Raw genomic sequence first — 26,790 nt, 5'->3', positions numbered from 1 at the left:
TTATAGGCTCATCAAGGACATTATTAGGTGGAACTGGCTTTTTTTCTTTTTTAACTGAGAGTATGATAGTGAAAAATACATACAATGACTACAATTTGATACCATGGCCTTGGCACCAGCAATTTTACCATCACTTTTGCATCATCAGTATAAATGCCAACACAGTAAAAAAAAAAAAAAGGGGGCAAGTAACATCTAATTGGTATTGTGATAGTAGTTGACCCATGGGTTTGAGGGTCTAGATTTGGTTTTACTCAATGACAAGCTAATAAGTCAGTTGCTACTTCATGAATGCTGGAAGAAGACACAAGACTCCGGGATCAGAGGAAAATGTCTTTATTACTCATAGCACAGCAACCTGCAAGAGCATTTTTTATTTGCACTAGAGGCCCAATGCACGAAATTCATGCACGGGGTGAGGGGGCAGGGTGGACCTCAGCCCAGCCTGCACCCTCTCCAATCTGGGACCCCTCCTCTGGCTCCTAACTGCTCACCTGCCTGATTGCCCCTAACTGCCCCTCCTGCCAGCCTGAACACCCCTAACTGCCTCTGCCTGCCGGCCTGATTGCCCCTAACTACCCCCCTGCCGGCCTGGTCGCCCCCAACTGCCCCCCCTGCTGGCATGGTCACCCCACGCAGCCTGCTGTTGAGTCGTTTGGTCATCCTTCACTAACCCCCTTGCTGGCCTGATCGCCCAGGCAGCCTGCTGGTCGTTAACTGTTACTGTGACGACATCCTAGAAAATTTCAATATTCCTCTATCAATAGATAGATTGGTCTTGCCTGAGGGTGACCTGGTAGACTCACATGGATCCTAGAACATTAAAGGAGAGGGACATTGAGCTTGGGAAACTCGCCATTTTATAACAAGCAGTAAAGTAGCCTGTTCATTATCCAAGAGGGAAACGGACTTCATCCTTCAAGTTTTTCCTTTACAAATGCGACCCTGAGCCCTAGCTTGTTTGGCTCAGTGGATAGAGCGTTGGCCTGCGGACTAAAGGACCCGGGTTCAATTACGATCTAGGGTACATGCCCGGGTTGTGGGCTCGATCCCCAGTGAGGGGGCGTGCAGGAGACAGCCAATCAATGTTTTTCTCTTATCATTAATGTTTCTATCTCTCTCCCTCTCCCTTCCTCTCTGAAGTCAATAAAAATATATTTAAAAAAAACAAAAACAAAACACAAATACAACCCTGAGAAATGTCCCTGATCTTGTATTCTTGCCATGCACAGCAAAAATGTGCAGGGACACTCAGTACTCATGCAGATTTTCTCTTCCAACAGTGGATCTCTTGAACTGATCTCAAGACCCACCCCACCCTCCCCCAGGGATTCTAGACCATATTTTGAGAACCACTAGTTTTACCAGATTATAATTTCCTGTTAGAAAAATTATGCTGTCCTTTTCTCACTAAGTTACTTGCTTTTCATCTACAGGACATATGTCATGCTCTAAGAATACTCTAGCATTCCCTCAGAAACTCTTCTTTATCCATGGAGGTCATATTGCTTGCTCATCAGTCCTCCTCACATTTTTTGGATAAATAAATTGGGCGGGGAACGTCCGCGCAAAATCATTTGGTCAGGCCCTGCCAAGGCATTAGGGGTGAGTTCATTAAATGTTGAACCAAATATGGCAGGCTAATTTTTAAGTTGATAATTCTGTATGGCCCACAAATAATGTTATAAATATCCAGATGGCCCTTGGCAAAAACAGGTTCCCCATCTCTGCTTTAAATCATGACCCTGGTTACTTAGCTATACCTACTACGTTAAATCTAGAGAAAGCGGAGGAGAAACCAAGATGGCAGCATAGGTAAACACCTAAACTGCTGCCTCGCACAACAATTTCAAAACTACAACTAAAAGACAAAACAGACATCATCCAGAACCACAGGAAGGCTGGCTGAGTGGAAATTCTACAACTAGAAGGAAAGAGGAAAGCACATTGAGACTCAGAGGAGCTGCAAAAGGCTGAGGTACAGAGACCCACGCGAGCGGAGAGGACTGGCGGATGAGTGCGCGGCTGGCTTTCTCAAGCGGGTGGGAGACGGAAGCCCCCAACTGCGCTGAACTCCAGTTCTGGGCGAGATTCTGGGAACCCAGACTCATTCAGGGGGAATCTGGACTGTCAGGAGAAGAGAAAAGCAAACTGAGACTCGGGGAGCTGCGGAAGGCAGAGGTCCGGAGGCGCGCGCACGCATGCAGAGAGGACTGACTGCTGAGTGCGCGGCTGGCTTTCTCAAGCGGGAGGGAGACGGAAGCTCCTGACTGCACTGAACTCCAGTTCCAGGTGAGATTCTGGGAACCCAGACTCATTCAAGGAGAAACTGGACTGTCTAGCAGCGGGCAGAACTCGAGGGCGGCTTTCTCTCAGAGGTGCTTGCAGCAGTTACCGAGGGACACTGAGACCCAGGGGCTTCATAGGGCAGGGCTGATGGGAAGCCAAGGCTGTCTGCTCCGCCCTGAGACTCCACCCCATTAAAGCTGAGCACAGAGGCTTTTGCAATTTTGAAAGTCTTGTCTCATAAGGGTGTCTCCAGCTCAGAAGTTCTCCCAGCGTAGACACAGCTGATCCTCACAGCCAATTGGCCTGGAGGTCTATTCCTCCCAGTGATTCCAACAACAATCAAGACTTAACTACAACAAGGCTGTGCACACAGTCCACAAAGGGGTGCACCAAGAGTGTCCACCTCAGGTAACTGGGGAGGCTGAGCCACTGGGCCCTATAGAACACCTAACACACAAAGCTACTCTACCAATTCAGGGAAGCAGCGAAAATGTGGAGACAAAGAAACAGATCACAAATGAAAGAAATGGAGGAAAGCAAACGACTGGATATAGAGTTCAAAACCACGGTTATAAGGTTTTTCAAGAATTTCCTTGAAAAGGCCGATAAATTTAGTGAGACCCTCGAGGATATGGAAAAGGACCAACTAGAAATTAAACATACACTGACTGAAATGAAAAATATTATACAGAGGCCTAACAGCAGACTAGAGGACCGCAAGAATCAAGGCAAAGATTTGAAATACAAAGAAGCAAAAAACACAACCGGAAAAGAAAAAGAATCCAAAAAGTTTAAGATAGTGTAAGGAGCCTCTGGGACAACCTCAAGCATACCAACATCAGAATTATGGGGGTGCTAGAAGAAGAGAAAGAGCAAGATACTGAAAACCTATTTGAAGAAATAATGACAGAAAACTTCCCCCACATGGTGAAAGAAATAGACTTACAAGTCCAGGAAGCGCACAGAACCCCAAACAAAATGAACCCAAAGAGGACCACACCAAGACACATCATAATTAAAATGCCAAGAGCAAAAGACAAAGAGAGAATCTTAAAAGCAGCAAGAGAAAAACAGTTAATTACCTACAAGGGAGCACCCATACGACTGTCAGCTGATTTCTCAACAGAAACTATGCAGGCCACATGGGAGTGGCAAGAAATTTTCAATGTGATGAATAGCAAGAACCTACAACCAAGATTACTCTACCCAGCAAAGCTATCATTCAGAATTGAAGGTCAGATAAAGAGCTTCACAGATAAGAAAAAGCTAAAGGAGTTCATCACCGCCAAACCAGTATTATATGAAATGCTGAAAGGTACTCTTTAAGAAGAGGAAGAAGAAGAAAAAGGTAAAGATAAAAATTATGAACAACAAATATATACCTATCAACAAGTGAATCTAAAAATCAAGTGAATAAAAAAATCTGATGAACAGAATAAACTGGTGAATATAATAGAATCAGGGGCATAGAAAGGGAGTGGACTGATAATTCTCGGGGGTAAATGGGTGTGGGGGGTGCGGGAAAAGACTGGACAAAAATCGTACACCTATGGATGAGGACAGTGGGGCAGCGGTAAGGGCAGAGGGTGGGATTGGAACCAGGTGGAGGGGAGCTATGGGTGGGAGGCGGGGATAGAGGAACAATTGTAATAACCTGAACAATAAAGATTTATTAAATTAAAAAAAAATCTAGAGAAAACTCTGATTTAGACTCTAATCTGTTAAAAGAGTGTGGCACCTGATGCATTTCCAGAATTGTTCCACAAAGCCCTAGACTTTTGAAATGCTGCATAACATGGACTCGGTGGTCGTTTTTAAATGCACAGGATGTATTATAGGATCTAAAATCAATAGTAAGAAAACCAGTTAGGTTCCTTTAACCACAGGATCTCTAGATAGCACTTTTCCTATTATTGTATTTAACAACTTATTGGGTTTGTAGTCCCCTCTAAAATATTACTAGAATTTGGCAGGGGGTGGAAGGGAAAGCTCACTAAATTTTCATTTGCACCTGATTTGTTATCCTCTCTGAACTTCTCTGTTGCTTGTTTAATTGGTCTTGCTATGTTATGAGAGCTTACTTTTTCCCTGATTTTTTTTTTTGCCAAAATGTATCTTTCCATACACTTGATATTTTGCTCTAAGGTATACACATAGATATATCCTATAGTTCTAATAAAACTAAACTGCAAAATATATTCCAGGCATTCTATATATCATTAACCTGTGATTATTTTTTCTTCCTTGATAAGTCCCTTTTGAAAAATCAAATAATTCCAAGATGGATATCTTGTTTTCTTTCTCCCATTTTCCTTATCAATAAGGGCATGATTTTTGTGTTTCAATTAAGTTTTCATCTAAATAATTCCATATTGGATGGGTTTACATACTCTTATTTTTACTCCTAATTGCTCTCCACTATTTAACATTAAGGGCATCATGTTTTACTGTACGTTTCATCCAAATAATGCTGCAGGGGGTCACTGACTTGTTCATATTCCCTGAAAGTATTACCTGGAATGTACTCTTGCTAGATGGCCAAATGGCCACAGTACATCTTGCTTTCCTTCTTGCCTCTGCTGATAAACATTATTGCCGCCGCCTCTTTTCCCATGCTGGAACCCCAGATCCCCATTCCTATCTCTAGCTCTTGCTTCTCATCTTGTCCTGAGGATGAAGTGATAACATTTTTCTAAAGCTAAATCTAAAAACCCCTCCTACTTTTTTTTAACAAATGTCTATTCCTTTTTAGAAAAAAAGAAGATAGTAGATCTTGGTAGTTAGTTGTTTTTACTACTTTCTTGGCAAAATAAAAAGATGGTAACCCTTTGTCACACCCCCAGTCTTGTTTTGGATTTACTATTCTAAGAAAGCCAACCTCAGTTTCTTTAAGGTTTAATCTTGCCTTAAGATTTTTTCATTCTAAGCAAGATGCCTTACATTAAAGAAGGAAAATGAAGATTAGAGGTGTGAACCAGATTTGAGGAAAAGGTGATTGTATTATGTGTTAACACAGTAGACAGCAGAACAAGTGAAACTGTATTGGATCAAAAGAGAATTGAAAGGGTGAGCCTGAAGATACAGACTTTAGGAATGAATACTCCATAGATGTGGTGTGAGAATGAATGATAAGAAGAGTGTATGATGAGGGAAAACAGTATACCCATGTCTTAACCTTAGAGGATGCACACATTTATGACCTGGAAAGAAGGACCAATGAAAATACTAAAAGTTCAGAAGAAAACCTAAATATTATTACACTGGTAACAAAAAAAAAAAGTTTCAAGGAAGAGGAGCTGCTCAGTAGTGTGAAATACTGTTGAATAAGCATTAAACAGAATAAGAGCTTTAGGAAAAGCTATTGGATTGGTGATTAAGTCATCTCATGAAAATCATGTGAAATTCAGAAGAATTGAGGGATTTTTAAAAACTGAGTTTGGGAGTTCAACTTCTGTTATAAAGGAATGAGTACCAAACAAACCTCTATAAATAACAGTAATAACTCTGGACAACATACAAAAATCAACTACCTGAGGACTTCGGAGACTGGACTTTGCACATTTTGGCAGGGAATCAAATGTAATAGCTCAGTAAATTCCAAGTTTTCTGTGGTTTTGTCCTAAGGGTGGCCTCAGTTGCAGTGGCTGCAATTCCAATAGAAAGCCCACAATTATTCTGGCTGGCAGAAGCAGGAAGCCGACTGAGCCCAGAATAACCATGGTTACCATAGAGGGAGGGAAGACCCCCAGAGAGGAGAGAGCCTAAGTTTCTGTGTTTCAACTCAGCCCAAGTCTCTGGCTCTCTCCCAAACCCAGGGATGTGGGGCGGGGGGGCAACCTGAAACTTAAGACGACTGAACTGAGATATGAGCTATTGCTCTTCACAGGAGTGGCATTTTGAAGTCTGAGGCTGACCAACTTAATTGCCTGCAAAAATAAAAACATCAACATCCGCTGGCATCATGTAACATAATGTCTCCACAGCATAATATTAACAATGTTCAGGGTACAGTCCAAAATTATTCAACATATGGAGAGTCAAGATAATGTGACCAATTTTCAAGGGAACAGATACCAACCATGAGATGATCCAGATACTGAAATTATCAGACAAGGATTTTAAATCAGCTACTGTAAATATGCCCACTCTTCTATTCAGAGATAGGGAGGCAAGGAAGGGAGTTAAGATTTTGAGAGGATAAATTTAACAGTAAGATATTCCATTGTCATGCTGTCAAATGGTTAACTTTTAATAAGTTTGAGAAATACTTAGGCTATAAAATTTTGGTTAAGAAATAACTGCCAAATTGTCCCTGTCAGCAAGCGAACTGGTTTGGCAGAACTTGATAAATCTATCTAGGTTGTTTTTGGATGTAAATTTCTACTTGGACATTCTTGAGCACACACAAAAAAAAGGCCATACCAAAGAGTTGTTTTCCCTCAGGCAATATTTAACAGCAAAACTTGGCTTAGGACCACTCCTGAGTAAGGAATATATTTGTTGTATGACAGACAGGTTTTAGAATCTTAAAATTACTCCACATCAGTTCAATGTGTAAATGTTACCATTCAAATGTGTCTACCTCACCATGCTGATAACTGTACCACTCACTTCTCTAGTAGCCAAGCCCTGTGCCTGAGAAGTTAAGAGCCTTGGTTCCAATTGCAGCTACTTCAGCTACTGGACCAGTAGATAAATTGTTTTATCCCCTCCAAAGCCTTGTTTACTACAGCAAACTTTAAAATCAAATTAAAGTACTTAATTCACAAGATTATGTGGATTAAGTTAAATAATACATGCAGATTGCTTAAATAATCATTTTCATGAAGATATTTTTGTTCATGATAATGCTATAATGAAATTTATGGTTAATGGAAAGGATTTTTCTAAATCAGTTTGTTTTCTCCTTTTTATTGAACTTATTGAGGTGACACTGGTTAACAAAATTATACAGGTTTCGGGTGCACAGTTCCACAACCCATTATCCATATACATACTGTGTTTTCACCACCCCAAGTCATGTCTCCTTCCATCACCATTTATCCCCCTATACCCTCCACGTGCCTCCCTCTTTCCCCTCCCCAGGCAACAATCTCCACACTTGTCCATGTCCCTCCATCCTCACCTACCCACCCAATATCTCCCTCTCACCCCTCCCCCAACCCCTGGCATCTGTCAGCCTGTTCTCTATGAATCTGTCTCTATTTTTCTTGTTAGTTCATTTTAAATCTAGTGTTTGGAGAAGGGATGACAGAATTATGGGAAACCTTACTTTTTTTAATTGGTCATTTAATTTATTTTCTATTTTGCACTAGAAGGTATTCCCACAATGAGGTGTTTCTTCCCATTGAGAAAACAAGACATATGCAAAAGGAACCTAATAACAAAGTGAATGACTCAGCCGAAACCGGTTTGGCTCAGTGGATAGAGCATCGGCCTGCGGACTGAAGGGTCCCGGGTTCGATTCCGGTCAGGGGCATGTACCTTGGTTGTGGGCACATCCCCGGTGGCGGGTGTGCAGGAGGCAGCTGATCGATGTTTCTCTCTCATCGATGTTGCTAACTCTCTATCCCTCTCCCTTCCTCTCTGTAAAATACCAATAAAATATATTTTAAAAAAAAAAACAAAACAAAGTGAATGACTCAAAGACAGATAGTGGGAAAGTATTAATCTCACTCTGCTTCAAATTAACTTCATAGAATTGAAATTATAGTAATTGTGGCAGTACTGGCAAAGGATGTTAATGTTTTTTTAAAAGAATGTTTTATTATAACACTAGAGGCCCGATGCATGAAATTCGTGCAAGGGACTTTGCCCTCGCAGCCCCAGCTGCCCCAGCTGCCCTTGCAGCCCATTGCAGCCTCGGCCAGCCCTCACAGCCCTGGCTTCATCCGGAAGGTCATCTGGACAGTTGTCTGGACGGTCTTTCTGATGTTCGGTATAATTAGCATATTAGCTCTTTATTATATAGGATTGAATGATATAGCTTTTGGGGGGATTTACATTAAACCAGAATCCTGTAATGAACTTGGAAGTAATTGGGGTATTTAATTTTATTTTTATATTATTTTCTTGCCACTTCCTTCAGGACTCGGATGGATCCCATTTTGCCCTGGAATTGTTCCCAAACTGGCAGTGGGTTTGCCTAGCACAATGCATCATGCAAAACAGACAAGACTCCTAGGATTTGTGTCTTGCTTTGCTAGATTTTCAGTAATGTTAAGGAGGGTAGAAGAACCGTAGATTTCACATAGCATACATTCTTATAAATACAATTTCTTTGTATTTTTTAATTAACCTTTTGACCTCAAACTTTGTTTACCATGCTTCTGTATTTATTCTTATCAAATCTCTTTTTTTTTTGCTATTCCTATTTTCTACTTTAATAACTTCCCTGTCTCATCCATTTTCTCACTTTCTCACTAATTCAACCATATTCAGTGCTTGACTTTAATCATAACACCCTTGTCTCTGTGTATCTAAAACTGGTAAGTATATACAGAGTGAAGCAAAAGCACGTTTACAGTTGTGAGTACATGAATCCACTTATTTTTGTATTATTTATTAATTGTATTATTTTCCATGTGAACAACTGTAAACCTACTTTTGCCCCTTTCTGTATTCTACCTCAGTTTCTCCTTTTAACATTTTATTCTTAGTTTAAAAAACCTAAGTGATAAGTGAATCCTTTTTTTCAGTTTCTTAATTTACATTGTTCCAAGTAAGAGCATAGTTCTTTTTTTGTTTTAAAAGTATAATTCTGTTAAGCCTCATCCAGAAACAAAATCAAATACTTGCTACACTCAGGAAAATAAATATTCCTTTTGCATGCAAGAATCTCAATTAAAGTTTAAAAGCTATCTTTGATATGAACACTGGAATAGAAGTGATAGTCATCACTGTATTCAAATATGTATCATTGAAAACTTACCACCTATATTCAGTATTAGCCTTTAACGTTTAGATTTCTTTCATATGAGAGAAGATACTTCATATTAATGGGCTTAGGAAAATCTTCAGAAGTTTCATAACTCAATTTCACTGACTCTAGTTGTTTAGAAAAAAATGTGTTTCTGGATTTAAATATTTCATTTTTCCTCCAGCTTTATGTAGGTATAATTAACAAAAATTGTATATATTTACAGTGTACATGATGTTTTGATATATATTCATTATGAAATGATTATTACAATCAATCAAATATATTTGTCACTTCACATAGTTATCTTTCGTTTTTATTGTGGTGAAAACATTTAAGATTTACTCTCTTAACAAATCCAAGTATTAAAATAGTAATATTAACTGTAGTTGCCGTGCTGTATATTAGATCTTCAGAACTTATTTATCCCCTGAAACTGAAATTTTGTCCTCTTCGACTAACATGTAACTGTTCACCCATTCCACAAACCCTCGCAACCACCATTCTATTGTCTACTTCTATGAATTCAACTTTTTTTTTAAAATATATTTTATTGATTTTTTGCAGAGACGAAGGGAGAGGGATAGAGAGTTAGAAACATCGATGAGAGCCCTAACTGGTTTGGCTCAGTGGATAGAGCGTCGGCCTGCGGACTGAAGGGTCCCAGGTTCGGTTCTGGTCAAGGGCATGTACCTTGGTTGCGGGCACATCCCCAGTGGGGGGTGTGCAGGAGGCAGCTGATCGATGTCTCTCTCTCATCGATGTTTCTAGCTCTCTATCCCTCTCCCTTCCTCTCTGTAAAAAATCAATAAAATATATTTAAAAAAAAAAAAAAAAGAAACATCGATGAGAGAGAAACATCGATCAGCTGCCTCCTGCACACCTCCTACTGGGGATGTGCCCACAACCAAGGTACATGCCCTTGCCTGGAATCAAACCTGGGACCTTTCAGTCTGAAGGCCGACGTTCTATCCACTGAGTCAAACCGGTTAGGCTATGAATTCAACTTTTTAAATTCCACATACATGTAAGATCATGCAGTATTTGTCTTTCTGTGCCTGGCTTAGTTCTCATAGCTAATATCCTTCAGGTTCATCCATGCTGTCTCAAATGACAGCTTTCTTTCTTTTTTAAAGTTGATATATTCAGCCTTAAAATGTTCCTTTATATGTGTATGTGTATGATATCCTATTATATCTACATCTATATATAGGAGTATATACACTGAGTGACCAGATTATTATGATCTCTGAACGCATAATAATCTGGCCACTCAGTGTATATCCTATATAATAAAAGTCTAATATGCAAATTGTCCCCTCGACCAGGAGTTCGACTAGCAGGCAGGCTGGCCAACTGCCCATGTCCCCTCCCCCTGGCCAGGCTGGTCGGACCCCACCCATGCACGAATTCATGCACCCGGCCTCTAATATGTATCCTATCTCTGTGGTTGGCAAATTGCGGCTCGCAAGCCACATGCGGCTCTTTGGCCCCTTGAGTCTGGCTCTTCCACAAAATACCACAGCCTGGGCGAGTCTATTTTGAAGTGGCGTTAGAAGAAGTTTAAGTTTAAAAAATTTGGCTCTCAAAAGAAATTTCAATCGTTGTACTGGTGATATTTGGCTCTCTTGACTAATGAGTTTGCCGACCACTGTCCTATCTAATAAAAGAGTAATAGGCAAATTGACCATCACTCCAACACACAAGATGGCTGCCCCCATGTGGACACAAGATGGCCACCACAAGATGACCAGCAGGGGAGGGCAGTTGTGGGCAATCAGGCCATCAGGGGAGGGCATTTAGGGTGACCAGGCTGGCAGAGGAGGGCAGTTGGGAGGGACCAGGCCTGCAGGGGAGGGCAATTGGGGGGACCAGGTCAGCAGGGGAGGGCAGTTAGGGGTGACCAGGCCTGCAGGGGAGGGCAGTTGGGGTGATGAGGCCTGCAGGGGAGGGCAGTTGGGAGGGGGACCAGGCCAGCAGGGGAGGGCAGTTAGAGGTGACCAGGCCTGCAGGGGAGGGCAGTTGGGGGGACCAGGCCTGCAGGAGAGGACAGTTAGGGATGACCAGGTCTGCAGGGGAGGGCAGTTGGGGGGGGGACCAGGCCTGCAGGGGAGGGCAGTTGGGGGCAATCAGGCTAGCAGGGGAGTGGTTAGGGGGTGATCAGGCTGGCAGGCAGAAGCGGTTAGGGGCAATCAGGAAGGCAGGTAAGTGAGCAGTTGGAAGCCAGCAGTCCTGGATTGTGAGAGGGATGTCCGACTGCCCGTTTAGGCCCGATCCTGGTGGGCAGTCGGACATCCCTCAAGGTGTCCCAGATTGGAGAGGGTGCAGGCTGGGCTGAGGGACACACACCCCCGTGCACGAATTTCATGCACCGGGCCTCTAGTCCTATCTAATAAAAGAGTAATATGCAAATTAACCATCACTCTGCTACACCCACAAGCCACGCCCACTAGCCAATCAGGAGCAAGTATGCAAATTAACCCCAACCAAGATGGGTGCAGCCACAGAGAGAGCAGGAGGGCGGCTTGGGTTTCCCCGGCGATGGAGGAAGCCAAACTTTCCACACACCCTGGCCGGCCCAGGCCTCCACTTAAGGCTACAAAGTTTCAATTGTAGAAGTTAAATAAATCCCAGATACCAGGGCCTCCGCTTGGGTCGCCAGGGGGTGTGGCCGGCCTGCAAACCACCACAGGCCCCTTGCCCAGGCCGCCCCACGCCCCAAGGGAACCCCCACCCTGATCCAGGACACCCTTCAGGGCAAACCAGCTGGCCCTCACCTGTGCACCAGGCCTCTATCCTATCTAATAAAAGTAATATGCAGATTGACCACTCCAACACACAAGATGGCTGCCCCCATGTGGTCAAAGATGGCTGCCCCCATGTGGACACAAGATGGCCGCCACAAGATGACCAGCAGGGGAGGGCAGTTGGGGGCGACCATGCCTGCAAGGTAGGGCAGTTGTGGGCAATCAGGCTAGCAGGGGAGGGCAGTTAGGAGGGACCAGGCCTGCAAGGGAGGGCAGTTGGGGGCGATCAAGCCTGCAGGGGACGGCAGTTAGGGGTGACCAGGCTGGCAGAGGAGGGAAGTTGGGGTCAAACAGGCTGGCAGGGGAGTGCTTAGGGGGTGATCAGGCTGGCAGGCAGAAGTGGTTAGGGGCAATCAGGAAGGCAGGCAGGCAAGCAGTTGGGAGCCAGCAGTCCTGGATTGTGAGAGGGATGTCCGACTCCCGTTTAGACCCGATCCCAGTGGGATCGGGCCTAAACAGGCAGTCGGACATCCCTCAAGGGGTCCCAGATTGGAGAGGGTGCAGGCTGGGCTGAGGGACAGCCCCACCCTGTGCACGAATTTCGTGCACTGGGCCTCTAGTGTGTGTGTGTGTGTGTGTGTGTGTGTGTGTATACACACACACACACACACACATATACTGAGTGGCCAGATTATTATGTGTTCAGAGATCATAATAATCTGCCACTCAGTGTATATATATAGAGAGATAGGTATATAGACATACAGATATGATTTTTTTTATTCATCCGCCAATAGACAATTAGGTTGAATATCTTGCCTATTGTGAATCATTTCTGTGGTTTTCAAATTGGCTTATAAAAGGAATAAAATACTTTCACTTTTACTACCAAATATTTTAAAAGCAGGCATTAGGGAAAATATACATTTCTTTCTGTGAGATGTTGGTGTGTGTGTGTGTGTGTGTGTGTGTGTGTGTGTGTGTGTGTGTATTATTGATTTGAGAGAGAGAAAGGAAGGGAGAGAGAAACAGCAATTTGTTGTTCCTCTTATTTATGCATTCATTGGTTGATTCTTGTATGTGCCCTGACCTGGGATTGAACCTGAAACCTTGGTTTATGAGGATGACACTCTAACCAACTGAGTTACCCAGACGGGGAGATGTTGATATCTAACAGGACCTGCACTCAAACACAAAAATATTTTCCATTGCCTTTGCATTAAGAATAAACCTGGTGCCAAAACCGGTTTGGCTCAGTGGATAGAGCGTCAGCCTGCGGACTGAAAGGTCCCAGGTTCGATTCCGGTCAAGGGCATGTAACTTGGTTGCGGGCACATCCCCAGTGGGAGGTGTGCAGGAGGCAGCTGGTCGATGTTTCTCTCTCATCGATGTTTCTGACTATCACTCTTCCTTCCTCTCTGTAAAAAATCAATAAAATATATTTTAAAAAAAATTTAAAAAAAAAAAAAAAAGAATAAACCTGGCTTTGGCCTAATGAAATATTGGCCACTTTGGGGTTTTTTTTCTTCTTAAATATTACTGCTTATTGAAGTAGCCCTTAAACATATATTTTTTATATAATATTCATCTATGAGATGGGTAAATTGATTTACATATACTAAGCTTAAATTGATTTATATATACTAAAACAAAATTCTCCCTATTCACATAAAAGAAAATTTAAGGAATCATTTTACGGTATCTTCCAACTCTTTCAAATGGGTTTATCTTAATGATTTAGTTCAATGATTTATCCAGCGCCATACTGGAAGTGTAAATTAAAGTACGAGGTGTAAAACTCTTATGTCAGTATTCATTCCACAAGTTCAGCATTTCGAAACTAGTACTTGGAACAGTTTATGTTAACTATTTTAAGTTTTAGTACCTCAAGACAAATTTATTTGTTGAGTGATTTAATGTTTAAAACCTCCTGAAGCATGATGTTCAAAATTCCCTTTTTTTTTTTTTTGTATTTAAAGTTTTAATTTTCTCTCTAAAGTGTTTTATTTGATTTTTTTAATCTTTATTATTCAGATTATTACAGATGTTCCTCTTTTTTCCCCCCATTGCTCCCCCCCACCCAGTTCCCACCCCACCCCAGGCCCTCGCCCCCCCACTGTCCTCATCCATAGGTGTAAGATCTTTGTCCAATCTCTTCCCGCACCCCCAAACCCCCTCCCCCCTAGAATTGTGAGTCCACTCCCTTTCCATGCCCCTGATTCTATTACATTCACCAGTTCATCAGATTTTTTAATTCATTTTATTTTTAGAGTCACTTGTTGATAGATATGTATTTGTTGTTACTTTGTTGTTCATAATTTTTTATCTTTACCTTTTTCTTCTTCCTCCTCCTCTTCTTAAAGAATACCCATCAGCATTTCATATAATATTGGTTTGGTGGTGATGAGTTCCTTTAGCTTTTTCTTACCTGTGAAGCTCTTTATCTGACCTTCAATTCTAAATGATAGCTTTGCTGGATGGAGTGATCTTGGTTGTAGGTTCTTGCTCTTCACCACTTTGAATATTTCTTGCCAATTTCTTCTGGCCTGCATAGTTTATGTTGAGAAATCAGCTGACAGTCATATGGGTACTCTCTTGTAGGTAACTAACTGCTTTTCTCTTTTTCTCTTGCTGCTTTTAAGATTCTCTCTTTGTCTTTTGCCCTTGGCATTTTAATTATGATGTGTCCTTGGTGTGGTCCTCTTTGGATTCCTCTTGTTTGGGGTTCTGTGTGTTTCCTGGACTTGTAAGTCTATTTCTTTCACCAGGTAGGGGAAGTTTTCTGTCATTATTTCTTCAAATAGGTTTTCAGTATCTTGCTCTCTCTCTTCTTCTGGCACCCCCATAATTTGTATGTTGGTAGGCTTGACGTTGTCCCAGAGGCTCCTTACACTATCTTCATATTTTTGGATTCTTTTTTCTTTTTGTTTATCTGGTTGGGTGTTTTTTGCTTCCTCGTATTTCAAATGTCTGACTTGATTCTTGGGATCCTCTAGTCTACTGTTGAATCTCTGTATATTATTCTTTATTTCAGTCAGTGTATGCTTAATTTCTGACTGGTCCTTTTCCATTTTTTTTGGCATTCTCACTAAGATCCTTGAAGATCTCACTAAGTTCCTCGGAGGTTTCTAGAAGATTCTAGAGTAACCTTATAACCATGGTTTTGAACTCTATATCCAGTATTTTGCTTTCTTCCATTTGATTTATTTGTGACATGTTTCTTTGTCTCCGCATTTTGGCTGCTTCCCTGTGTTTGTTTCTATGTATTGGTTAGCTGCTAAGTCTCCTTGAGTTGATAGAGTGGCTTTGTGTAATAGGTGTCCTATAGGGCCCAGTGGCTCAGCCTCCCCAATCACCTCAGGTGGACACTCTTGGTGCATCCCTTTGTGGGCTGTGTGCACAGTCTTGTTGTAGTTAAGTTTTGATTGTTGTTGGTATCACTGGGAGGAATTGACCTCCAGGCCAGTTGGCTGTGAGGACCAGTTGTGTCTACAATGGAAGAGCTGCTGTGCAGGAGACACCCTTGTGGGGCAGAACTTGCTTCAGTGGGGCTTTGGTACTCATTGAGTGTGCCCCTTGAGTGTGTCACTTATGGATGTGAAGAGTTGTAATCCAGTATGGTCTCACTGTGACCACTGGGTACACCAGCTCTTGGATCTCCAAGGAGGTGCAAAGTCATCCACTGCCTGAGGCCACCCAGCAGGAGCTACAGAGACATCTGCAGATTCCTCCTCTTTGTATGGGGTTTGGAAGTGCCCAGTCGAGGCCCAGCTGTGAAGCAAGGCAGGCTGGTGCTGGTGGGGCCTTAGGCCTTCTTTTGATAGCTTTGGGGCTCCCTGACCCAGCTGCTGCCTGTTTGACAGGTTTTAGGCTGAGAAAGGACAGGCCATTCATATGCAAAAGCCGCTGTGCACAGCTTGGGTGGGGTTTTAAATTGGGTGGAGAGCGGTCTCCAGGAATCTCTAGGGCGGAGCAAACAGCAATGGCTGCCAGTCAGCCCTTCACCGGGGAGGTCCCAGCACAAGAACAATGACTGTTTCGAGCACCTTCATTTGAAAGAAAGCCACACTCGCGTTCCTGCCATGATGCCAGACAGTCCATTTTCTCCCGTATGTGTCTGGGTGCCCCAGAGTCTCGCCCGGAACTGGAGTTCAGAGCAAGTGGGAGCTTGTATCTCCCTCCCGATTAAAAAAGCAGCGCACCTGAGTGCCAGCTTGTTCCACACCTCCACACCTCCTACCAGTTTCAATGCGCTTTCTTCTTTACCTCTCTGGTTGTAGTACTTCACTCAGCCAGCTTTCCTGCGGTTCTGGATGATAGTTGTTCTGTCTTTTAGTTGTAATTTTGATGTGATTGCGAGAGGCAGCAACTACAGGTGTTTACCTATTCTGCCTCTTGGTTCTCTCCCTTGCTTTCTTTCTATATATATATATATATATATTTTTTTTTTTTTTTTTTCTGGAGAGGGATAGAGAGTTAGAAACATCAGTGAGAGAGAAACATCAATCAACTGCCTCCTACACACCCCCCACTGGGGATGTGCCCCCAACCAAGATATATGCCCTTGACCGGAATAGAACCTGGGACCTTTCACTATGCAGGCCGACGCTCTATCCACTGAGCCAAACTGGTTAGGGCTCTCCCTTGCTTTCTTATTTGAAGTTGTAATGACTTCAACTTCCTGCAGTGCAGAATCCATTTGTATAATATTAAGAGTAGAAAGGAAAATACAAGTTATCTCTTCTAATGTGTACTTCCTCTCTGGGATGCTCAACAAACTGAGAAATCTTCATTAAGATAATTTAGCATTGCCGAAACCGGTTTGGCTCAGTGGATAGAGCATCGGCCTGCGGACTGAAAGGTCTCGGGTTCGATTCCGGTCAAGGACACGTACCTTGGTTGCGGGCACATCCCCAGTAGGAGGTGTGCAGGAGGCAGCTGATTGATGTTTCTCTCTCATCAATGTTTCTAGCTCTCTATCCCTCTCCTCTCTCTTCCTCTCTGTAAAAAATTAATAAAAAATATTTTTTAAAAAAAAGAGAAAAAAAAGATAATTTAGCATTGAAAAGAAATTCTACGTTTCTGAAAAAGTGTTGGAGTTGCCATTGACTATACTAATCCTAAGTCCTTTAAAAAAATAAATGATCATTTTCAGAAAATTGTGTCAATGGAAAATACTACATCCATTTTAGATTAACCCTACTTGTCTTTTCTTTTTCTTTCTCTCTCTCTCTTTTTCTTTTTTTTTTTTTTTTAAGAGAACTAACATGTCAAAAGGTGCGTTTTAAAAATTTTTTCTTGGGGTGTTGGGGACCTAAAATTTTTACTTGAAATATATCAACAGATTTATTTGGTGTTAATCATAAAAGGGGCAGTACATTGCTTAGAACAATCAGTAATACTTTTCTTCAAAAATAATAGTAAGCAGACTGTATTTCTAACCCCAAAGAATAGTAAAAATGCCTCAGAGTGAGTCCTTCCTTACCCCCTGCCAGTACACCCAAGGAATCTTTTCCAGATAAATTCATCCACACCAGTAATCAAATCTAAACATCACAGAAATAAGTTGACATTAGTTATTTGAGAAGGCAAAGATTTATCGTACTTTTCCTACATCTTCTCCCCTTTTAAAGCTTCTTTAGCATCACAAGCAATTATTCCAAGATATCAACCAAAGGACTTATATGCATGCATATTAGAATAACCAACGGATGCAAAACATTGGGGGGTGAGGGCATGTATGGGAGTGGGGAGGGGGGGGCAATGGTAAGATATGTACACATATAATACCTTAATAAAAAAAAATAAAGAAAACAACAAAAAAAAGAAGCAATTATTCCTAGTTTATATCAAAATCATCAGTAATTTGACAATTGAAATAGTGTTTATCACTTTCTGTAACTACCTTCATTTTAAGGTTCAAATTACGGAGTACTTCTTTTTGTTTTTTTCCAGCTCCTAATGAAATAATTGTTTTCATATCAAGAACTTATAGTAGTAAATTTTAAAAGGAGATTAGTTGTTCCATTGAATTTAATTACATATTTTATTATGATTTTTTTAACATGTCAAATGTTTCTATTCTCTTAATATTACTTCACATTTTGTTGATATCGATTTAATATATTTTCAAAGTTTATCATCCTGAATGGTTGGCATGTGACCTTTCTTCCTAATCCACACTAAAAGGCATTGCATGTTCTAATTGCACATAGCATTAAAGAAAACCTTTGCCACTTTTAAAAACAAATTGTGGCCGAAACTGGTTTGGCTCAGTGGATAGAGCATCGGCCTGCGGACTGAAGGGTCCCGGGTTCGATTCCGGTCAAGGGCATGTACCTTGGTTGCGGGCACATCCCCAGTGGGGGGTGTGCAGGAGGCAGCTGATCGATGTTTCTAGCTCTCTATCCCTCTCCCTTCCTCTCTGTAAAATATCAATAAAATATATTTTTATAAAAAATTGTGAATGTGAAAATGTTTTCTGAGTGACTATTTTATAATCTCAATGAAGCAATTTTAATCCAGTAGAAAACATGCCCTAAATGTGGCAAGAAATATTCAAAGTGATAAATAGCAAGAACCTACAACCAAAATTACTCTACCCAGCAAAGCTATCATTCAGAATTGAAGGTCAGATAAAGAGCTGCACAGATAAGAAAAAGCTAAAGGAGAAACCAAGATGGCGGCATAGGCAAACATATAAACTGCTGCCTCGCACAACAGTATCAAAACTACAACTAAAAGACAAAACGGACACCATCCAGAACCACGGGAAAGCTGGCTGAGTGGAAATTCTACAACTAGAAGGAAAGAGGAAAGCACATTTAGACGCAGAGGAGCTGCAAAAGGCTGAGGTACGGAGACACGCGCACAGAGAGGAAAGGCGGCTGAGTGCACGGCTGACTTTCTAAAGTGAGAGGGAGATGGAAGCTCCCGACTGCGCTGAACTCCAGTTCCTGGCGAGTTTCTGGGAACCCAGACTCATTCGGGCAGAAACTGGACCGTCTGGCAGCGGGCAAAACTCGAGGGTAGCTTTCTCTCAGAGGTGCTTACAGCGATTACCGAGGGACACTGAGACCCAGGGGCCTCATAGGGCAGGGCTGAGGGGAAGCCAAGGCTGTCTGCTCCGCCCTAGATTCCGCCCCATTAAAGCTGAGCACAGAGGCTTTTGCAATTTTGAAAGTCTTGTCTCATAAGGGTGTCTCCAGCTCAGAAGTTCTCCCAGCGTAGACACAGCTGATCCTCACAGCCAATTGGCCTGGAGGTCTATTCCTCCCAGTGATTCCAACAACAATCAAGACTTAACTACAACAAGGCTGTGCACACAGTCCACAAAGGGGTGCACCAAGAGTGTCCACCTCAGGTAACTGGGGAGGCTGAGCCACTGGGCCCTATAGAACACCTAACACACAAAGCTACTCTACCAATTAAGGGAAGCAGCGAAAATGTGGAGACAAAGAAACAGATCACAAATGAAAGAAATGGAGGAAAGCAAACGACTGGATATAGAGTTCAAAACCACGGTTATAAGGTTTTTCAAGAATTTCCTAGAAAAGGCCAATAAATTTAACAAGACCCTCGAGGATATGAAAAAGGACCAACTAGAAATTAAAGATACACTGTCTGAAATAAAAAAATATTATACGGAGACCTAACAGCAGACTAGAGGACCGCAAGAATCAAGGCAAAGATTTGAAATACAAAGAAGCAAAAAACACTCAACCAGAAAAGCAAAAAGAAAAAAGAATCCAAAAATATGAAGATAGTGTAAGGAGCCTCTGGGACAACTTCAAGCATACCAACATACAAATTATGGGGGTGCCAGAAGAAGAGAGAGAGCAAGATACTGAAAACCTATTGGAAGAAATAATGACCAAAAACTTCCCCCACCTAGTGAAAGAAATAGACTTACAAGTCCAGGAAGCGCTCAGAACCCCAAACAAAAGGAATCCAAAGAGGACCACACCAAGATACATCATAATTAAAATGCCAAGAGCAAAAGACAAAGAGAGAATCTTAAAAGCAGCAAGAGAAAAACAGTTAATTACCTACAAGGGAGCACCCATACAATTGTCAGCTGATTTCTCAACAGAAACTATGCAGGCCAGAAGGGACTGGCAAGAAATATTGAAAGTGATGAATAGCAAGAACCTACAACCAAGATTACTCTACCCAGCAAAGCTATCATTCAGAATTGAAGGTCAGATAAAGAGCTTCACAGATAAGAAAAAGCTAAAGGAGTTCATTACCCCCAAACCAGTATTATATGAAATGCTGAAAGGTGTTCTTTAAGAAGAGGAAGAAGAAGAAAAGGGTAAAGCTAAAAATTATGAACAACAAATGCATGTCTATCAACAAGTGAATCTAAAAATCAAGTGAATAAAAAATCTGATGAACAGAATAAAATGGTGAATATAATAGAATCAGGGGCATAGAAAGGGAGTGGACTGACAATTCTTGGGGGGAAGGAGTGTAGGGGTTGCGGGAAGAGACTGGACAAAAATCGCACACCTATGGATGAGGACAGTGGAGGGGAGGTAAGGGCAGAGGGTGGGGTGGGAACCGGGTGGAGGGGAGCTATGGGGGGAAAATAGAGGAACAATTGTAATAATCTGAACAATAAAGATTTATTAAATTAAAAAAAAATAAAGTAAAAATACAATTAAAAAAAAAAAAAAAGCTAAAGGAGTTCATCACCGCCAAGCCAGTATTATATGAAATGCTGAAAGGTATTCTTTAAGAAGAGGAAGAAGAAGAAAAAGGTAAAGATAAAAATTATGAACAACAAATACATATCTATCAACAAGTGAATCTAAAAATCAAGTGAATAAAAAATCTGATGAACAGAATAATCTGGTGAATATAATAGAATCTGGGGCATAGAAAGGGAGTGGACTGACAATTCTTGGGGGGAAAGGGGTGTGGGGGTGCGGGAAGAGACTGGACAAAAATCATACACCTATGGATGAGAACAGTAGGGGGGGTTAAGTGCATGGGGTGGGGTGGGAACTGGGTGGAGGGGAGCTATGGGGGGAAAAAAAGAGGAACAACTGTAATAATCTGAACATTGAAGAATTTTTAAAAAAAGTATGAAGCAGGAAAAGATCTTTATTTTACCTCAGTCTGACTATCCTATCTAATAAAGGGAATATGCAAATTGATCGTCCTGCCATAATAAGATGGCTGCGCCCACATCGGAGGCCTAATTTCCATTACAAGCCTTAACGAGCAGTGAGCAGGGACCTGAGACTGTGTGGCGCTTGGCTGGGGCAGGGAACCTGAGGCTGCGCCCCTCCACCTGGTGGGGCTTGACAGGGGACCTCAGGCCACGCCCCCTGCCCTGGCACCAGGCTGGGGGACCTCAGGCTGTGCCCCCCACCTGGCAGGGCTTGACAGGGGACCTTAAGCCGCATCCCCCATCTGGTGGAGCTTGATGGGGGACCTCAGGCTGCCCCCCCACCTTGCAGGGCTTGACGGGGGACTTCAGGATGCACCCCCCGCCCCAGTGCTGGGTGGAGGACCTGAGGCCATGCCCCCCGCCCTAGAGCCATGCGGGGGGACCTGAGTCCGTGCACCCCCAGCCTTGGCCGGGGGACCTCAGACCGCGCCCCCGGCTCCAGGCCAGGTGACCTGATGCCGTGCCCCCCATCTGGCAGGGCTTGACAGGGGTGGGGCCGGCCGGGTTTGGGTCTCATATGATTTTGAGACACACGTGGGTGGGCAGGGACTTGACTCTGGTTCCCATGGCACGCCCCAGACTCTTGACAGGAGGAAGATTTTCATATACATTTTACTAATTTTCTTTCATCTCTGATACTTCTATTATAGAGAAAGGGCAAATGGCAATATTAAAATATTTCCTCTAATTAATTCCCTTTAAATGTGCATACATTTCGTGCACCAGGTCACTACTATCTATACTAATAAAAGGGTAATATGCTAATTAGACAGGAAACCTTCCAGACGTCCTTCCAGACAAAGCCATGGTGGTGGGGCCGAGGCAGAGGTGGTTAGGGGCGATCAGGCCAGGAGGGGAAGGCAGTTGGGGGTGATCAGGCTGGCAGTAGGGGGCATTTGGGGTGATCAGGCCGGCAGGGGGACAGTTGGGGGCACTCAGGCTGGTTGGGGGGGGCAGTTGGGGGCAATCAGGATGGCAAGGGGGACCAATTGGGGGCAAGAAGGCTGGCAGGGGACGAGCAGGTTGGCAGGCAAAGTGGTTAGGGGCGATCAGGCAGGCAGGCAGGTGAGCGTTTAGGAGCCAGCAGTCCCGGATTACGAGAGGAATGTCCGACTGCTGGTTTAGGCCCGATCCCACTGGCAGTTGAACATCCCCCGAGGGTTCCCTGATTGGAGAGGGTGCAGACCAGGCTGAGGAACATCTCCCCCCACCCCATGCACGAATTTTGTGCACCAGGCCACTAGTAATACATAAAATCACAAATTGGGTTGCTAAGGTTTTATTTTACTAATTACTAAAGTAATACTCTACTTTAGAAATGTTAAGCAAACACTGGTATTTAGGAATGTATATTAGAAACGCTGGAAAATATCAATATATATAAAAGCCCAGCAACCGAACAGCGGAATGACCAGAACAACCAGTGGACCAGTCACTATGATGCACACTGACCACCAAGGAGCAGACGCTCAATGCAGGAACTGCCCTCTGGTGGTCAGTGCGCTCCCACAGTGGGAGCACTGCTCGGCTGACAGGGATGAGCGGCTACACCTGCAGCGGAAGCAGCCGCTAGCAGGCTCAGGGTGAGGCCAAGTCTCTGCACCTATCAAATACCTGAGACAATCCAGACTCTGGCCTGACCCCATCAGCTGATGCAGGCCCCCTAAGGTGTGTTCTAGAAAAAGCTTGGGGAGGTGGCATAGGTGGATGGCAAGAAGGGACGTGACTGTGGACCCCCCAGGGAGGCTGTCCTGATGGCTGAGGATCCTGGAGCACGGCTGCCCTGAACATCCCCGAAGGTGTCACCGACCTGGGATCACACATCAAGGACATTCACCTAGTGGCTTTGGGGTGCAAAGCTCTCCACCAGGTTCCTCCAGGACACAGAACACGCCTTTACCCAATACATTACCCCAAAATATCAGCTCAGACTAATTTCCTCATTCAGCAGCCGCCCAGAGGGTGAGTCCACAGCCACTCAGCTGACTGGAATGAGCAGCGCTCCCACAGCTGGCCGATCCCCGCAGGCCATGCCCCCCCACCAGTGCACAAATCCATGCACTGGGTCTCTAGTATATTATAAAAAGCAGGAAAAGTAGAGCAATACACTGAAATAAATTGGAGAAGATATTAATTTTAAGAAAAACAGGAATCAAGTCTTTCTTAAAGAACAAATGAGACTCCTGTGAAATTGAAAGAACATTTTGAAAATCAAGATTAAAGGGAGATATACTCAGATGATAAGAAACAGTGATGTAAAGTCACATAAAAGCTACAATGACCTTAACTGAATAAAATCTTAAAAGTCACTAAAAATAAACGTCCACTGGTTTGAACTTAAATTTAAGTCCTTAACCATTTTGTCTGAATTATAATTTATGATTGTATATTAGTACTTCACATCTTGGAATTTGTCAGTTTATAGCTTTATAAGGCACACAAAGTTTTTTAGGTATGATTTCAAATATTTTTTAAATCTAATCCATACAATACATGATTATATCACGTTTTTCAATGTTGACTTTTAAATGTCAGAATAAATGTAATACCAGTGTAAGCCACAGGGTGGGAGTGAAAGGCAAGAACTTGTAGTAAAGAAGCTTAAATACATAAATTGCTCTATCTTTAAAATGCTTGTTAAATGCTAAGGAGCTGTTGCTTGGTTTCTTCCTCTAATACAGCTGCATTCCCCAGCAAAGAATATATAACAAAATACAGACATTGATTTAAATGTATGGGCTAGTGGAAAAGAAGTGTACACACACACACACACACACACACACACACACACACACACACACACAGATTTTCTCCGCCTAAACTTTCTGGTCCTTTCACACACACACACACACACACACACACACACACACACACACACACACAGATTTTCTCCGCCTAAACTTTCTGGTCCTTTCAGGTGCTACTAGTGATCAGAGTAGCAATTTTGATCAATAGGTGGGTCTGAGGAAATTTCTTGAATTATCAGTATTGGAAATAATTGAACAGAAATACTTTGTCTTCATCCTATTTTTCTACCTTTGTTTTCCTTTCCCCTTATTTTCATTTAAAGGGGGAAAAAATCTATTATATATCTATAAGCTACCTAAACTTATTTTTCAATGAGGAATTTAAATTTTCCATTGTGTTTTTTGTTAACCCATTTTCATTTGAGTTTAGAAGCAATTTAAAGTGTTAATTATTTTGTATCTCTAAGGAAAGAAGACAAGAGGTTTCTTCTCCTAGAAAAGAAACTTCACCAAGGAGTTTTGACATTCCTTTATTCCATGAAAGGTAGTTCTATATCCTTTTTTTTTTTTTTTGGCCAACTCTAAAAATTATAAATGTTGAAATATATTTTTACTTACATATTTTGTAAATATTAGCAGTAGTAAGAAAATACCAGCCTCTTAGAACTACAAGAGACTAATCCAGGTCTCCTGAATGTGAAAATAACCTAAATAAGTTAGACAATTTATAGCAGAGGTGAATCTAAAAATTGAATTTTCTAAAGCATTAATATTTTATATTAATAATTTCTAGACCAACTATTATGGCCACATTGTTTTATACAATGGCTCTTAATGTGAACTTTATCAAAGTAAGGAATATTTAATTTCTTCTACTTAAGAAGCTTACAGAGAACAAAAGCCAATACATTAATATTTCTAATGTGTGAATGAGACAGCCAGCATAAGTGTGATTTTTGAATAAGTACATATGTTAGTCTGCCCTACGTTTATGTATTAGAATTTGTCATTTTTCACTTATTTTGTGCCCGGCTCTCCAAACATTAGAATTGTTTTTGGGGATATTTTCTAGAAATTGAAAACATTTTTTTAACTTTAACTTTTCAGTAATTATTTTATGATAGATAAATATGTGCTATATAACTTTAATTATGATTAAAGAATATTTGAAAAAATATCCTTAAATTTTTAAATATTGATTTATTTTTAGGAGTTATATAGAGAAGACTTTCTGGGATCTGAAAGAAGAATTTCATAGAATATGCATGCTAGCAAAAGCTCAAAAAGACCACTTAAGCAAACTTAATGTCCCAGCCACTGAAGCTGGTAAGGTTTGACCTAATGTAATATTAATATTATTGATAATTTTAATTTTATTGGTTGAAATTTCTTTTTTATTATGGAAATATTTTAAGTGCTCTTTATGTTTTATAATGTATAATTTTATGTAATTTCTTGGCTTTTTCCCTCTATTTTGTGTGTGATACATATAGTAGATTAAATTGAATGACACAATTACTAATCATCTTAATGAGAAGTTTCACCTTGGAAAAAGTACAAAATAAATATAGGCTATATCTCTCATAGTTTTTAGTTGCCTTTCTGGGGTGTTATAAAACATTAATTTATATGTTAGTAAGCAATCTTATAACTGCACTAACATATATGAGCTGAGTTACATTATAACATCAGCTTTGTTTTTAACTTCTGTCTGAAAGTTAATGGAACACTATAGATAGATGCTTGTAATTTGATTTGAGAAATAAACATTACACATTTTGTGAGGCCAATTCTATTGGAGGCACAAAGTACAAACTTAGTATTAAAAATAACTTAAAAGGAGCATCTGTTTTACATGTGTTACAGTGGGGTTTTTTTAAAGCTCCACCCTTTCCTAAAACCTCTGACTGGCTTCCTGATGTTTGCATCAGTAGTTCATATGAATAGCAAAATTCTGGGGATTGAACCTGGCTACCAAGCACTTATGTAAACAAACGGAAGGTAAACTGATCAGTTATGATAAATTCTCCTTTACCCTTGTGATTTGAGATATTCTGTATGCAATTCCCAAGAGATGTGATTTACAGTTTTCACTCTGAGAGATGTTGCAGCAGTGCTAACACCCCTTTAATTAAAGATCACTTTCCATTTCTTATACTATGCTATTTCAAAGTCATTCTGTAGTGTAAATTCACTTTTTGCTTACTACTGCCATTTTATTTTCAGAAAAAGGACACCATGTTGTGTTGGAAAAACAAAACAGTCTTTGTAGATAGACACAATGTATTGCTTCTCTTCTCCTCTCTTCTTCTTACCTCTCCAAAGTAATTTTTCCATCTTAATTTTTGTCGTGTTTGTTAGAGATTGATTGATCTATGCCAACTAAAAACACTAGGTACTTATGAAGCGAAAGAATTATTTTTACTTAAAATATACTAGCTATAGCCCTAACCGGTTTGGTTCAGTGGATAGAGCATCAGCCTGCAGACTGAAGGGTCCCAGGTTCAATTCCGGTCAAGGGCATGTACCTTGGTTGTGGGCACATCCCCAGTAGGGGGTGTGCAGGAGGCAGCTGATCAATGTTTCTCTCTCATCGATATCCCTCTCCCTTCCTCTCTGTAAAAAAATCAATAAAAATATATTTTAAAAATATATATATACTAGCTATATAGAAATAGTACCTGGAATTCATAAACATGCTTTTTTGAACATTAACATCTTATCAAAACATTGAAATGGTGATATATTCATTGGCCTTACCACATTATCAATGGCTTAATACTTTGACCATTTTTAAATTGCACAGGTCTAAATCTAGTATGTATCTGTCAACTAGAACACTGAGTGTTTAACTTCAATTTCTTCCCCATTAAAGCTGCTTCCTAACGTTATTCTTACGCTTTATATTAA

The 26,790-nt window shown here is 41.5% G+C and overlaps 1 protein-coding gene across 6 annotated transcripts in view; it reads left to right on the top strand.

Moving 5' to 3' along the window:
• The window catches only part of TANK (TRAF family member associated NFKB activator), a 106,257-nt gene that overhangs the window by 70,757 nt on the left and 8,710 nt on the right, over window positions 1-26,790 (top strand). For 3 of the 6 annotated variants that reach the window (XM_080671070.1, XM_080671068.1, XM_080671069.1), the window contains 2 exons: window positions 24,348-24,424; window positions 25,091-25,206. The exons of 1 other annotated variant lie outside the window; for it this stretch is intronic. In XM_080671070.1, coding sequence (XP_080527196.1) covers window positions 24,348-24,424; window positions 25,091-25,206 — 193 coding nt within the window. The remainder of the gene's footprint in view (window positions 1-24,347; window positions 24,425-25,090; window positions 25,207-26,790) is intronic. 2 more of the 6 variants (XR_013960741.1, XM_080671071.1) reach the window with 1 other exon arrangement.

This window comes from Plecotus auritus, assembly GCF_963455305.1.
Source record: "Plecotus auritus genome assembly, chromosome: 5".
Taxonomy (NCBI): Eukaryota; Metazoa; Chordata; class Mammalia; order Chiroptera; family Vespertilionidae; genus Plecotus; species Plecotus auritus.
This window is presented reverse-complemented; position numbering and strand designations above follow the sequence as displayed.